At 36.2% G+C, this 16,557-nt stretch overlaps 1 protein-coding gene across 1 annotated transcript; it reads left to right on the forward strand.

The window, feature by feature from the left end:
- The first annotated feature begins 6,567 nt into the window (after positions 1-6,567).
- LOC128226882 (uncharacterized) lies at positions 6,568-10,928 on the forward strand. The gene has a single exon (XM_052936985.1). It carries the CDS (start codon positions 6,580-6,582, stop codon positions 7,579-7,581), a length of 1,002 nt encoding a protein of 333 aa, XP_052792945.1. The 5' UTR covers positions 6,568-6,579; the 3' UTR covers positions 7,582-10,928.
- The last annotated feature ends 5,629 nt before the right edge of the window (positions 10,929-16,557 follow it).

Below are 16,557 nucleotides of genomic sequence, written 5' to 3' on the forward strand. Positions count from 1 at the left end.
TCATCATCATCATCATCATCATCATCATCATCATCATCATCATCATCATCATCATCATCATCATCATCATCATCATCATCATCATCATCATCATCATCATCATCATCATCATCATCATCATCATCATCATCATCATCATCATCATCATCACCACTTCCATCATCATCATCATCATCATCATCATCATCATCATCATCATCATCATCATCATCATCATCATCATCATCATCATCATCATCATCATCATCATCTTCGTCTTCTTCATCATCAACATCATTATCATCAGCAGTAGCAGCAGAAGCAGATTTAACATCGCCATCATCAACGTCATCGTCGTCTTCATCATCATCATCATCATCATCATCATCATCATCATCATCATCATCATCATCATCACCACCACCACCACCACCACCACCACCACCACCACCACCATCACCACCACCACCATCACCTTTGGCTTATCATGGCGATAACATTATGGCCAGAGAGATTGACGTCCTTATTAACAACTAGGTAAAACCTAAATACGTTCTGCGAAGAAGTCCTGTTGTATAAACGCTATTACATGGAGTATACCACATGATCAATATCGTTGACAGGTATTAGAATGATCTATTTCCGTTTGTACTAAATTTAAATGCCTGATTCTTTCAGATGGTGAGTATGCTTTGTACAATCTGGTCCTAGCGCCATTGTAGAGAAACACCAATTTGTTTAATCTAGTAAGTGCAAATTGACATTAATCAAGAAGTCTTTTGTAAGCTTATTCACCAAATTAGTATGTTTGAGATACTTCCGTACTAATGCAAACAAGACCATGATGATCGGTTATACAATGTATATGGTTTAAAGGTTGTACTGATGTAACGTTCATTTTTGGAAGTGGGGTGCTCTTTGGTTCAAGAATAAAGAACACACTTTATATGATGAGAATAATCCTCGGGGTCAAATGTGTGTTGTTGTTTGTTTGTGTGTTGTTGTTGTTGTTGTTGTTGTTTTGTTTTTTTTCATAATTATCATACTTAAAAATATTAGCTTAATCATAATGTCTAATGTATTTTTCAAAACTTATAGCTTTTCTCAATTGCCCTATTAACACGTTCAAAACATATAACAAGGGCGTATAAACGAAACATACATTAGTAAGCTCGCATGACTACGGCTAAGGCTCGCGAACTAACAAGTTTTCTGAACAAAATTTCAACCCTGTATTATATGAAGACTCGTAATGTTATACCAAAAATGTAAACGGTTTGAAGAAAATTTCTTTACAACAAAGTGTTTTGGCATTGTGAAAAAATAGGCAAAGTGCCGATGGTTATATTCAGTTGAAGTTTAGGAACTTACTTTTGTTTTGTCAGCATTTGACTTTCATATTGTCAGCGAAGAAACATGGATAGTCATGGCTTCCCTGACACTGTAAAATGCTAAACATGCTCAGATGTTTGACAGGGACTAAACAATGCCAAGGGTTACTCTTCGTTAAAATGTATGCAAACAAAGGGGATGAACTCTAAAATGTTCGCTATAACAATAGCCATCCCTGCAACAATCACAAACGGCGAAACAGTTAGACGACGTACCTTCATTTAGTTTTGGGGTAAAACTCTCCGGACATGAGCCAGTACGGTAACAATGTTACCCCCTCGGTGCATACATTTGTCCCAATTTCAGGACGGCTGTGCTTATAACTGCACATTTAAACACCGAGAGTGTATTATGCTGCCAAACAGTGATGCCACAATCTCACGTTGGGCAACGTTTGCGTTTGACGAAATCACGTCTCTGGAAGTTCTTACCGCTTGGCGTCTCAGTACTTCAAAGTGACTCAAGAAAGAGCTTGATGCAGACCACATGGTTGACACGGACACACCTGGCAAGTCAACTAATTGGAACTCTTATTCCAGATAACAGGTTCATAACTAAAAACTGTAATATAATACGTGCGTCAGAACAAACATATACAGAAAATATCCAATATAATTGAGGCAACAACAAGAAAACCGGAATATATATACTCTGCGCATGATGACCCATCGAGTTAACAACCACTCATTCAAATAAGCAAGAGAGCAAGGTTCGCTACAAGGTACTGAGCTGGTTAATAAAATGAATGATAGGGGTAAAATGAATTATTTGAGAAAAGAACTATATGTATGAGTTTGTATGTAAACAGTAAATACAATTATTTGTACATTATTTGACTGTATTAACTGTTATTTTAAATCCAGAACATTATTGGCAACTTAACATGATCGTAATTAAACAAATTCAATCGCATCATACTTACTTACCTTTTTGAAATACTAATGTACATGCACTTACCTTGTTAAAGTTAACAACGTTGTTAACGGTCATTGTTGTTAACTCTCAAATTGTTACTGCTCTGGAAGTTAAATTGATACATTTGTGATCTGCTCTACTTCTAACAAGATTTGCGACCTCAGTTTTTAAATGTTATAACCTTACTAGCTCATATTTACATATGTTATACCTCACATAAATGTGTCCCTTCTTTGTATAATTATACAAAATCGATCGGTCCGTATATCACTGTATTTGGATGAAAACCCAGTTTAATGACGACATAAACACTTTCGGTGGCTGACTGGCCGGTCCTTATAATGTCATATGACCCTCAGTGGTGTGTTATATTTCTTAAATATAAGCACATCATAAAATACTTCACGTTTAAAAGTTATCAACGATGTCTTTAATCATGATTTTAACTTTAAAGATGCACTATTACTCCCAAATAAAATTTAACACATTTAATACAATTAATTTAATATACCAAAAAGGATCAACATATGTCGAAAACAATGGTTCTTATTAAGGATACCGAGTTTAATTTAAAGGATATGTGTAGAAAAACGGTAGTGGATTGCAGTAAATCTTTTAGCATTCACCAATCATTTAATATTTTTGCGTTTTCATCTATTAAATACACGGTTATAATATCGTTAATAGTAATTAATAGTTTCCATGTTTTACATGTGTATGTATTGCTTTTGAATAAGAGTGTCAATTTAAGTTCTGATATTAAAAAATCATTTGGAAAACGTTGTAGCCTAAATTCAGGACGCATTTCATAAACTTCCTTGTGGCGACATTTTTTTAGTATAATATTACAGGGACATATTATGTAAGATTTGATGAACCGAATCACTGAAGTTGTCGATCAATGGGTGTAAAGGGTATACAATTCGTACTCGTAAAATATTGTGTAACGTGAAAAGGTCCATTGACAACGATCTAGAGGCCAATACAACGAAGAAAACGAAAAAAAAAAACAGGAAAAGAAATGTAAAATATAGAATCAATTTGAGAGCGTGTAAATGTATATAATCCAAATATCTACTTACTATAATAAGGCATTTCAATTGTTTGTATAGCTTTGATAACAGTGATCTCGTTTATTTTAGTATTCCAAAAAAAGACAGTCAGCGAGTATGACTTAGTAAACCAATGCTGTTTGTGACAGTCATAAAAGACAATATTCATAGTGGTGCAAAAAATAGCGTAAACCGCCAGTGGACACTAGTTTCAGTTTTACTGACCGTTCCAAGGTGGTAATCCCAGCGTTTATTGAATACTAGCCGCCAGAGAGTGTAGGATTATAATTTTCTCCTACCTCAGATAATTAGATCCAATTATTTAACCATGCTAGAAATTATTATATTGCCCACGGGCAATGATAAAACAAGTACCCGTATGGAGCTCCTTTTTAATGGTCATTACATTGTAATTACCTCCCTTGTTGAAGACTGTCGTCTGTAGCATCATAGAAACCTTGTATTGTGGCAATATTTATAATGCTAAATAATTATTTCTCCAAATGTCACCAAAAAAATTTTTTCACGCACCTTTCAAGAAATAATGATTCACTCTCCTCAGAACCATTTAAAGACCGAATTGACTATTAACATAATCTGAATCACTGCGCGCATATTCATGACAATCATAAATGATCGCATATCCATACGTTTTTATTTTCACTACGCACAAAAGAGTTCAAGCAAAAAAATACATTTTTACTTAATTTTGTTTAACTGAGGTGGGAGAAAAAGAATCTGCCGTAGCCGCTCGTATGATATAGGTTCATCCAAACTCTCGCACAGGGTGTTTTGTGGAACACTGCAAACCTCGTTTCCGCAAAACAACCTCCGCTCGGGTCTGGTTGAACCTATCTTACACTCTTGAGATGAACTTTTCTTTCACGAGCGGCCATGGAAGATTATGGGTATCTTCCATGGCCGCTCGTGAAAGAAAAGTTCATCTCAATCCGAGCGTAGAGTGTTTTGCGGAGCGAGTTTACCGAGAATTTCCGCAAAAAAACTGCGCGAGGCTTTGGATGCGCCTATCTTATACGAGCGTCCATGGTAGATGTATTTTCTCCCACATCAATTCGAAAAAATAAAGTTCAAATGCATTTTTTTATAATTCGCGTATAGATATGTGATAATTTGTGGTTGTCATATAAATATGCGCGCAGTGATTCAAAGTGTGTAAATAGTAAAATCGTGTTTTAAATGATTCTGAGGAGAGTGCAGCATTATTTCTTTACGGCAGCATGAACACATTTTTGGTGCCTTTTGCGAAAAAAAATTATTTGGATTTTAGATATTGTCACTAGACAAGGTTTTAATGGTGCTTCAGACGACGGTTCTCAACAAGGAAGGTAATATGCGTGATGACGATAAAAAGTAGTTCCAAACGGGTACTTTTTTATCTTTGCCTTTTGGCAAACTAAGGATTTCCACCAAAATTTGGATCTACTTATCTGGGGTTGGAGAAAGGCTCACCCCAACCCGAGCGTAAGTTTGTTGCGGAAATCGACCTATGCGAGGGTTGGGATCAACACGAGCGGTCATGGTTTCCCCACCTCAGTTTAACCAAAAAATAGTAATAAATGTATTTTTCAACTCTTTTGTGATGAGTGCATCTTGGCAAGACAAGGATTTCAAGCACGGCCAAATTTTTGGATCTACCAATCTGGGGTGGGAGAAGTAGCTATTCTAATGTTTATTTGCTTTGTGCGTGGCGTCTATACGCTTTGTGTCTATCGTGTCCTTTTGTCACAGCATTGTGCCCTTTAAACGAGGTATATGTTTAAATCTTTAACTTCCTTTGTCATTGTATTATAACTAGTATCTCTATACATAAATATATATATGACTTAAAAGAATGTAGATTCAACTGAAGAATGGATCACTGAACGTCAGGAAAAGTGGTATAAGTTTGTCTGTTGTGTGTACCGATGTAAAACGTACATTGGCATGTTTTTGCTCCCTTCTCACAGACTGAAATATATGTTTTTATAAATTATTACACACCACTGATATGAGGGTCATATGGCATTATAAGGACCCGCCAGTCAGTTCCGGAAGCTGTATATAGACCGATGCGTAAGTCGAGGTACACTTTCGGTGGCCGATCTTTATAATGCCATTTGACCCGAAGTGGTGAGTTATATTTCTTTTACGACACCAAATATTTTATATTACCATTCGAAACATTTTACAGCGCTTTTGGTGTATCTTAAGGAAAAAAAGCAAATAATGTATATACATTTCAATCTTTTAATCTTTGTTTAATTGCGACAATTTTTCGCCGTTTGTGAAAATCGCAGTTTTATGACGTCAGCGTACCCATAAAGTATTTTTGGACAGATACGGGCCATCCAAAATTATTGAATTGACATCTGACGTCATAACACTGGATTTTTATTAGCATCATGTTATAAAACGGACCGATCGATTTATATAACAAGGAATTGACACATTTAAGAAAGGCATTGTTCTGTATTAGCCAATTTTTTTGGTTGCTTAATGTCGGCTTGAGATCGATAAAGAAAATTAACGATCGTATAAAGGCATTTTATATTTCCTTTTGAACATAAATTTATTAGACGTGTACCATCAAAGTACATAGTCAAATAATATCAAACACATTTACAAATATGAATTTAACAGGTCACATTATACAGAATATATGCGCCGCATCGCCCCATTTTGGGCCTTCGGGCATTTACTTTTTATTATTTACTATTTTATTGGATATTTGAATTAAATGACATTATAGAAAGGTATACATGAGGTCATTACGAAAGTACATTATTGAAATGACAGTCTACATTATTGTATCAATGCTACAACTAACTGATTTTTCCTAACACGGACTCTTTATAGAACATAAACAAAGAGACATTTGATGAATCAGTTTTGTATTTTAATCCAATGCGCCGTGGTATACAACGACAATAAATGCAGTCAAACTAAGTCGGAACAAATACCCTGGTTACTATGGAAACATGAGTAAATTAATAGTCATAAATCGTCGAGAAAAATGATTCGCCAATGAATATCCTTTAAAAAAAAAATGGAAGAAATTAATATACTAAACAAAATTCATTATTTTTTTCATTTTTTATTAATGTTTTTTTTTCATTTGTAATATAATGTCCGAAGGTCCAAACTCGCGTGGTGTGGCTCAAATAAATCGTTTAAGGAGTCATATTTCAGCTTATTTCGAATAGAAGTAAAGATTCGGTTATTTCATAGATATTACAAAAAAATGGAGAACGACAATTTTCAGAATATTACAAATCCACGAGATGGCTATGACCTTCCAGTGTATGGGATTTATAACAACACTTTTTATGGAATACACATTCCCGCCTTGATATGTATCGTCACGAGTTTCACGTGCGCTATTATCGCAATTGTGTTGTCGTTTATGAACAAGAGTCGCCGGACATTCTTTACGGCCTGGTCAAAAAGCGACCGGTTTATCGTATATCTAGCAGTGTGTGACGGACTCTTCAATACTGCCCACTTCACAGACCATATGCATGTTGTAATTGTGCGGAACCATGTTTATCCACGACAACTGTGCGAGTTTTATGGATTTACTTTGGCAGAATTCATCACGGCGCAAAATCTCATGGTGAACGTGATCGCGGTCAACGCGTTCATGTTAATGTATTTCGACAGGAACATTAACTTTGGAAAGTACGACTGGCGACTGCTAACGTGGACCTTCGGTGCACCATTTGTTGGAGCAAGTATTGCAGGAGCGCTTGGACAGCTTGGACCAAACGGGGCCTTTTGCCACTTCGACGCTGTTAAGGGAAAGATTGCAGGCTTGTTTTTTACAACCGTGACAATACTGATTATTCTATTGATGAATTCTATTCTTTTCGCTCTGATTTTGCGTAAGATACGAGCTTTGGCGCATGCAACACGACATTCCCACAGCAGCTTGAGCTCTTCAATGCGAACGTCCGTTCGTGCTGCACAGTCAATGTCACTCTTTGTTGCAGCGTTCTTCATTCAGTGGTGGGCCATGGCGCTGTATGGAACATGGAACATCTTCACTGACGATGTTCCTCAACCGCTTTTTCATCTAGTAACGATCTTTGTCAACTTGGGCGGGATCCTAAATTTGTGTGTGTACCTGATCATAAGGAGGCGATTGATCGGCCGGTGGTCAAGCAAAAGGTCGAACACCACCATCAAAAGCACAAATGCGGCAACGCCTAAATCAACTGAGAGCAAGCGAGAGTCACGCATATAATGTTTGGCTGTCTGCGCCCCAATTTTGAAGAAGACATCGCTGTTTAACTGATGAAACTAATACCGGAGTCGATCTCTTCAAAAGTTGAAACGAATTATGAATATTAGCTGTAGTATGCAAATAGTTACATAATCATATAGCTTGGACTATACTGAATTGTAGGAATTTCCTTAGTAAAAAGAATACAAAGTGCTTTTGTTATTGAACTTTCAAAGACATCTACGACCATTCTTCATTCGTATCGCATAGTCGCACACTGTTTGTTGCAGCGGGGGTCATTGTACTGTATGAAATTTGAATCTGTGCTCCAAAGACGAACCACAGTTGCTGTTTCATCTCAAGACGAACCACAACTGCTGTTTCATCTCAAGATGAACCACAACTGCTGTTTCATCTCAAGACAAACCACAACTCCTGTTTCATCTCAAGACGAACCACACTTGCCGTTTCATCTTAAGACGAACCACAACTGCTGTTTCATCTCAAGACGAACCACATTTGCTGTTTTATCTAACGAACCACTATTGCTGTTTTATCTCAAGACGAAACACTATTGCTGTTTTATCTCAAGACGAACCACTATTGCTGTTTCATCTCAATACGAACCACAACTGCTATTTCATCTCAAGACGAACCACATTTGCTGTCTCATCTCAAGAAGAACCACAACTGCTGTTTCATCACAAGACGAACAACAATTGATATTTTATCTCAAGACGAACCACAATTGCTGTCTCATCTCAAGAAGAACCACATTTGCTGTCTCATCTCAAGAAGAACCACAATTGCTGTTTCATCACAAGACGAACAACAATTGCTATTTTATCTCAAGACGAAACACAATTGCTGTCTCATCTCAAGAAGATCCACAACTGCTATTTCTTCTCAAGACGAAACACTTTTGCTGTCTCATCTCAAGACGAAACACATTTGCTGTTTTATCTCAATACGAACCACTATTGCTGTTTCATCTCATGACAACCACAATTGCTGTTTTATCTCAAAACAAACCACAATTACTGTTTCATCTCAAGACGAACCACTATTGCTGTTTCATCTCAATACGAACCACAATTGCTGTTTCATCTCAAGGCGAACCACAATTGCTATTTCATCTCAAGACGAACTACAACTGCTATTTCATCTCAAAACGAACCACATTTGCTGTCTCATCTTAAGACGAACCACAATTGCTATTTCATCTCAAGACGAACCACAATTGCTGTTTCATCTCAAAATGAACCACAATTGCTATTTCATCTCAAGACGAACCACAACTGCTATTTTATCTCAAGACGAACCACATTTGCTGTCTCATCTCAAGACGAACCACAACTGCTGTTTCATGTCAAGACTAACCTCAATTGCTGTTTCATCTTAAGACGAACCACAACTGCTGTTTCATCTCAAGACAAACCACAACTGCTGTTTCATCTCAAGACAAACCACATTTGCTGTTTTATCTCAAGACAAAACACTATCGCTGTTTTATCTCAAGACGAATCACTATTGCTGTTTCAACTTAATACGAACCACAAGTGCTGTTTCATTTCAAGACGAACCACTATTGTTGTTTCATCTCAATACGAACCACAACTGCTATTTCATCTCAAGACGAACCACATTTGCTGTCTCATCTCAAGAAGATCCACAACTGCTATCAATACGAACCACAACTACTGTTTCATCTCAAGACAAACCACATTTGCTGTTTTATCTCAAGACGAACCACACTATTGCTGTTTCATCTCAAGACGAACCACAATTGTTGTTTCATCTCAAGACAAACCACAATTGCTGTTTCATCTCAAGACGATCCACAACTGCTGTTTCATCTCAATACGAACCACAATTGCTGTTTCATCTCAAGACGAACCACTATTGCTGTTTCATCTCAAGACGAACCACAACTGTTGTTTCATCTCAAGACGAACCACAACTGCTATTTCATCTCAAGACGAACCACATTTGCTGTCTCATCTCAAGACAAACCACAACTGCTGTTTCATGTCAAGACGAACCACAACTGCTGTTTCATGTCAAGATGAATCACAATTGCTGTTTCATCTCAATACGAACCACAAATGCTATTTCATCTCAAGACGAACCACAATTGCTGTTTTATCTCAAGACGAACCACATTTGCTGTCTCATCTCAAGACAAACCATAACTGCTGTTTCATGTCAAGACGAACCACAACTGCTGTTTCATGTCAAGACGAACCACAACTGCTGTTTCATGTCAAGACGAACCACAACTGCTGTTTCATCTCAATACGAACCACAACTGCTATTTCATCTCAAGACGAACCACAATTGCTGTTTTATCTCAAGACGAACCACAACTGGACCAACACATATTTGAAAATGTCCAAGAAAACACACATTGAAAGATGAAATTCATTTGAGAGCTATCGTGATTCAAACATATAAAGCTTGATTTTCCTTAATTGCGACTACATGCACGAGTAGTATTTAACATAAACATTATGCAACTATTCGATCATATATTAGATGCAGCTTGTAAAATAATTATTACATAAACTAATGTGGCGCTGACGCTATCTTAAATAATGATATAATAATAATAAAAAGAATTACCCATCATTGGACTGTGAAACATTACATTAATTATATATCAATATAATAAATAAATATAATTATGTCTCGCTATTTATAGATTCAAACTGAGCGATAGGCTCGAGTGACCATGCAAATCAAATTACTACTATCAAGTCTTATCTTATAAATTTTACCTAGCATTCCACAAGTTCATTTAATTTTGTTCATGCATTTTGCGCAAAATAAGGTTTTACACGATAAAGTCTTATTATCGTTTTAACATGGACTTTTTCTAAAGGGACTACATGTATTACAAGAGGCAAAAGGATATATAATGAGACAGATTATATCACATTTTTTGTTACACTTGTCCTTTCAAGTTTAGATAATGTAATTGCAAATGTATTATTGCTGTATGTGTTTGGTTTAGTTAAAACTTACTATTTATTTTAGAACGCTTGTGAATAAAGATATTGCAACATTATAGTAATGACTTTCGGTGGCGCGATTTTACGCTAAAGGTGGTCTTGTGTTGTGGGGGAAACAGGAAAACCCATTTGTCAGGCCTGGTGTACGACAAACAAAACTCACATACCCCCAGACCGGGTATCGAGTCCGAGTCGCCTCGGTGAGAAGCGAGTGTATATAGTGTGTCACATTAAGAGATTTGTGCTGATAACCAATAAACTCAAACATAGGCCCATAAACACATGTATGATGATTATTACCTAGTTCATCTAAATAGTCACTTGTACATATTATTTGTTATAACACGGTGTATAATCATGTAATATGTCGTTTTATTTTCAATGATTCCCGCCCTTTCTTTGACAATTTGAGCAGAGCGTAATCTTATTTCACAATATAGATATTAAAGGGACTGTGTCACAGATTGGCACCAAAATTATTTTTTTCAGTAACGAATTTTAGGACAATTATCTAATAGAATGTGTTACGCTTTGATATCATAATTGTAAAAAAGACCGGGTTCGAACCCGCGTCGCCAAAATTGTAATTCAGCGTCTAACTCACTGCGCTACAAAGTCTTAATCTACTGGGATGACATAATTAAGCTATACAACTACCTCGGTAATATCACGTGATAACACCGACTAGCCAATCACGCATTAGGAATGAATTCTACATGGTAGACATACCCAGTAATCTTTGAAAAATTGAAAAATACGAAATAACTGCTTAACTTCAATAAATTGTAAACTATGTGGTACTTCAGTTAGTAAGTTTCAATGCATTGTACACATCGATGCCATGTTTATGTCAGTTTTCGACAATTGTCTTTTTCCCCCGCTATTTTATCATACGTGAGACAGCCCCTTTAACATAATCTTCCAACGTTTGCTCTTGTTTCAATCAGGAAGATGGAAGTTCGAATTTGTGATAGTTTTTGTATTGCTATCCAAATTTTTACGAAACATCAGCATAAGTCACTGCTATGGACAAAACGTCTGATTTTTAAGTGTATTTCGTGAGTGTCAACTTCTATAATTGATGTAAATTATTCAAAATTAGGTAAAGCAATACACGGCGATAAAATATTCAGCGATTATGTTTAAAAGTTGCAGCATCTGTTATTATTGTGAACCTGTAATATACGTACATCCACGTACAAATTACATACAGACTACGTATAATCATAGAATTCTCCTATGTCCCGAAATAGTATCGGAGACAGTTCTTATAACACGTACATATTCGATGGGTGATCAATTAAAAAATGAATTGCGTGCGTGATGTCATTATATGGGTACGAACGCAATTTAGCTGGTCAAAGTGTGAGGAGTCCGAAGGACTCCACGCGTACTTTGACCAGCCCTATTGCGTTCATATCCCCGACAGTGACATCAAGCCCGCAATTCATTACTTATATTTACACCAAAAGTTCATTATTTCAATTAAGAATTGTTAAAAATACATCATTTCATTTAAGAAAACCTTTCAGTTATCCTGTCTTACCCACTCTGTAAATAGGACGACCCGACTGTTACTGGATACATGTTATCAAATGACGTCACAATAACGCGGAAAAAGATCAACCACTTGAAATAACTTTTCAGCGTAAAATTGAAACACCTATGGCCACAATACATTTAACATATCATAAATTAACACTTTCTAAAATGTTGATTTACATTTTACGGGACCTGCTGACACGATACAAACAATAAGAAGATCAACAATTGTCATGTTTATTGTTATGCAATGAATTGCGATCCGAACATATCCGAAGATATTGTGTTCATCGGATGATAACCGCAATTGCCGAAAGGCAGTTCATTTAAGGGATGGAAGTTGAGGTGTAAATATATGACGATGAATGTCTTTATATAATGCGCCGACAATATGTTTTTGCGCCTGCGACAGATTAGGTATTCAGAAACTTTCGCTACCTTTAAGGGACTCGCTCATGGTTTGGCATCAACAATTTTTTTTTTCGGTTATGCATCTGAAAACACTTATATTTCAAATATTTTACTCTCCGAAATGCAATTAAAGGATAGAAACAACTCTGTTTGCGTGGGGAGCGAACCCACGCCGTAAAGAGAAGTAAGAAAAATCAATAGCTTATCCACCCACCCGTAAGGACTGACGGTAACCTGTTGTAATATTAAACCTTTATTGAATACATTGGTAGCATCACGTGATAATGTCAATCAAACAATCACGCTATAACCTTTTGTTGAATCCCGTTAGTAACGCATTCAAAATAGTTGACTTCAAAGAAAGTATTTGAGCATATATCAACATTTTTTTCCAGCCGTCAGTAACTTAGTTTTAACACTCCTTATGATTTGCCACACTTTATTTCGTAATAAATTTAAAAAAAATCGTAAGATGTGCATTTTACAAACCGTGAAAGAGTACCTTTAAGTTTTAAAAGCCGCTATTAGTATAATAAGGTTATTAGTACTGCGTTTTGATCCGGGAGGTTGTATTTGCCTCGAGTGGATTTTTACAGATTCGGATTTCACGAGGCGAAAGCCAAGTGAATTCAAAATGTGCAAAAATCCACGAGAGTCGAATACGACATCCCGGATCAAAACGCTGTACTAATAACCCTTTTATTATATACATTACTGGTTAGATCACTTAAAAGCCACATGTTTTCAAAATAAATGTCATTTTAACGACGCACTATTTTGTTTTATGACGTCATTTTTCCGTTGCGTAACGATACTTGTTATGACGTGACGTCACTAGAGTGGAATACGGAGTGAAATACGGCCGTATGTGGAATACGGACTACTGTATTTTGCGATATGTATTGCGTGTGGATTTATGATGGGCATATAATAACAGCAATATAGTAACAAATATGACAGTTATGCATTTCTTTATCAAACGTCAACGCGCACAGGGCTGGGACACGATTTCATCGACGTTATTTCCAAAATGATTTTACATGCGCATACAAATTTGGCGCGTTTTTCTTAAAAAAAATGCAATTAAATTACTGCGAGACAGTCAACAGCTTAAGCGTTTTTTTAGATAATCATATTTTAAATTGAATAAGCGGCACGTTGTGCACTAGACAGTATGAAACCCATTCAAGCCATACCGTCTATCGAGGGTTTTGTTTGCTATGCAACTTCGTCGGCCTTGAATCATTATTTATCAAATATTAACGAAACACCTGTTGCAATTGAAATGACAATGCTTGAAATATTTTGAAAAAGTTTACTGGTAATTATCGTTATAAAACACAAACATTTTATACTATCCTTTGTATTTAGGTTGTAAGTATGATCATTTTGTGAGATGTAAATAAATATAAATAGGTTAAATAAAATATGAGTAAACACAGCTATGTATCATTCCTAAATTCATGGACAACCGCTAGTCAGTAAAGGTGTAAGAACAATGCAAAATATTGATTCGCAAAAAACTATCGAACACTTTTTGTTATCAAACTTCATTGGTTTTAAATCATTATTTATCAAATATGAAAACGAAACTCAATTCGTGTCTATTACAAATGACAATTCTTGAAACATTCTGAAAAAAAAGATTACTGATAAATATACTTATAGAGCACAAACCTTTTTATACTGTCTTTTATATGTAAGTTTACTATGATCATTTTGTGAGATGTATACAAATAGGTTAAACAAGATGAGTAAACACAGCTATATATCATTCAAAACTTCAAGGACATCCGCAAGTCAGAGCAAAGGTGCAAGAACGATGCAAAATAATGATTTGCATAAAAACTATCGAACGCTTTTTGTTATTAAACTTCGTTGGTTTTTAATCATTATTTATCAAATATGAAAACGAGACTCAATTCGTGTCTTTTGCGAATGACAATTCTTGAAATATTCTGAAAAAAATATACTGGAAAATATCATCATAGAGCACAAATATTTATTATATTAATCCTGTGCATAGTTTTACGAAAAGCTAGCAATTAGTTATCCACATTTATAAACATTAATACTCGCAATCCAATCAAAAATATGCAGGAGACACGATTTTACATAATCTGCTATACGACTTAAGTTTTTTTCGTGACACCAGTCCCTGTTTGATTGTGTAATTTTGTAACATGTTCTGATTGTTTGTGATTTTTTTACCATGAAAATAGCGGGAAAAAAATAATGAAAAGGATGAAAAATCTGTTTTGTAAGCGCTGAACCGAAAAATTACATTAAATCTAGTGTCACAACCACGCATTCGTTGCTGCACGATGTTTGGCACCTGTTTTTGCACAGTACAGCCGTGCGTTGTAAAATGTGAAAATAACCCTAGGGCATTTTTCTCAGCAAGATTTTTAAGCTAATTATACCCTTAAGACTTTTTAACCACAGTAAACGGCCGAGTTTTTGCAAAACTGTAATTACATTTTTAAGGGATCTATAGTTTGCGAGTTGAATAACGAGGGCAATATCAATGCGATTTCGTTTCAAAAGTATGATATAAATTAAATTCGGCTACCGCAATACAGTTTGTGGACAAACAAGTTGATTAATTTATTATAATATTAATTAGATTATCTATATACATTTGTGTGTATAAAGCCTAAAAAATCTCTTAAAATGCATACTAGTATCTTCTGCAAATATAAGCGAGTTCAGCATGTAATCCTTTAAGTTAGTTAGATAGGCAACTAATATAATCGCCCAGTAAAAATTTCCAATTACCAAACAGAAGCGTACTTCCTATTGATATGTAAAGTATTGCATAACATACAGATTATAATTAAATACAGCGGTGATAGTTGGTATGTTTAAAAGAGATAGTTAAAACCCGGAAGGGTTTAAGAGTTATAAAGTTATCCGATGGTGATATCGTGTCCTTGTACAAATGCACCCAAATGCACATTCTGCACTCTGCCGTTCAATCGATAATCATTGCCGCTGATCAAAATGGCTGCTAAAAGTTTCAAAAGCGCGCGAAATATGAATGTTGTAGCCCTCCTCGATGGCTAAAAAGGCGACGAAACAAGACATATTGCGCTTTTAACATTATACAATCACTCTTGATTAACGCCAATGATTATACTAGGAACATAGTGCAGCTTTCCCGTGGATAAGTCATTGCCACAATGAAAGATGCATATCCGCAGAGAATGGCGGGTCTCTGATTGCTTGGTTTCCATGTCTGAAAGACTTCTTTGTAGGAACTGAAAAGCTAACCACCAATCCCCAATAACAAAGAACAATTAATAAGTTGTTTTTCTGCAGAATGGCAGATGGTTGAATTGTACAGCGGCGATTTTGCAGTTCATGGAATAAACGTAAAAGAAACTTTGTAATCACTCTGACGTGGTGTCAGGGCACAACTGAACTTTTCGAATGGTCTTTTAATCAACTTGCATCGTAAAATAATTACAAAAAATTGTGCACGGTTGTTGCAAAGCGGACATATGATAATTAGTGACGAGAAAATTGCATCAGAACAACGCATTCGCGGATTTAAGTGCATGTTGTGAAGTAACAGTCTTAATTTAGGCCACGTGGATATCAATGCAACTTCCAAGGAAAACCTTATGTCGGAGACAGGCAACAGAATGGTGTGAAAGCGTAGCTGACGTATGCAGTTATTACCTGCATTGTTAGGGATTTGATGACGAATTGCAGGCAATTTGACCATAAAGACTTGGCGGCTGCCGTTCATATCCAACTTGCATTACTTCAAGATGGAATCTTGGTGGGGGCCCTACGCCCTCAAACCGCACATACATCATCCACACTAATCGAAGCAACGAAGGCGATAAAAATGTTTATGTGCATGCGAACTGCACCTGCATGGCCATCAAGAGGCCCTTCAATGCAGATATTAAAAAGGTATATCAACGTCGTTGGCAGCGGCGCCGCAGTGCGCACACCAACGCCACCCTGTTGGCCGCTGAAAGGGAAGGCAATGCAAACAGTGAGTTTACACTTCACGAAATAT

The sequence above is a fragment of the Mya arenaria genome, chromosome 3, assembly GCF_026914265.1.
Source record: "Mya arenaria isolate MELC-2E11 chromosome 3, ASM2691426v1".
NCBI lineage: Eukaryota > Metazoa > Mollusca > Bivalvia > Myida > Myidae > Mya > Mya arenaria.

What these genes read in the sequence shown, in the direction of transcription:
- LOC128226882 (XM_052936985.1), top strand. Translation starts at nt 6,580, where the DNA reads ATGGAGAACGACAATTTTCAGAATATTACAAATCCACGAGATGGCTAT.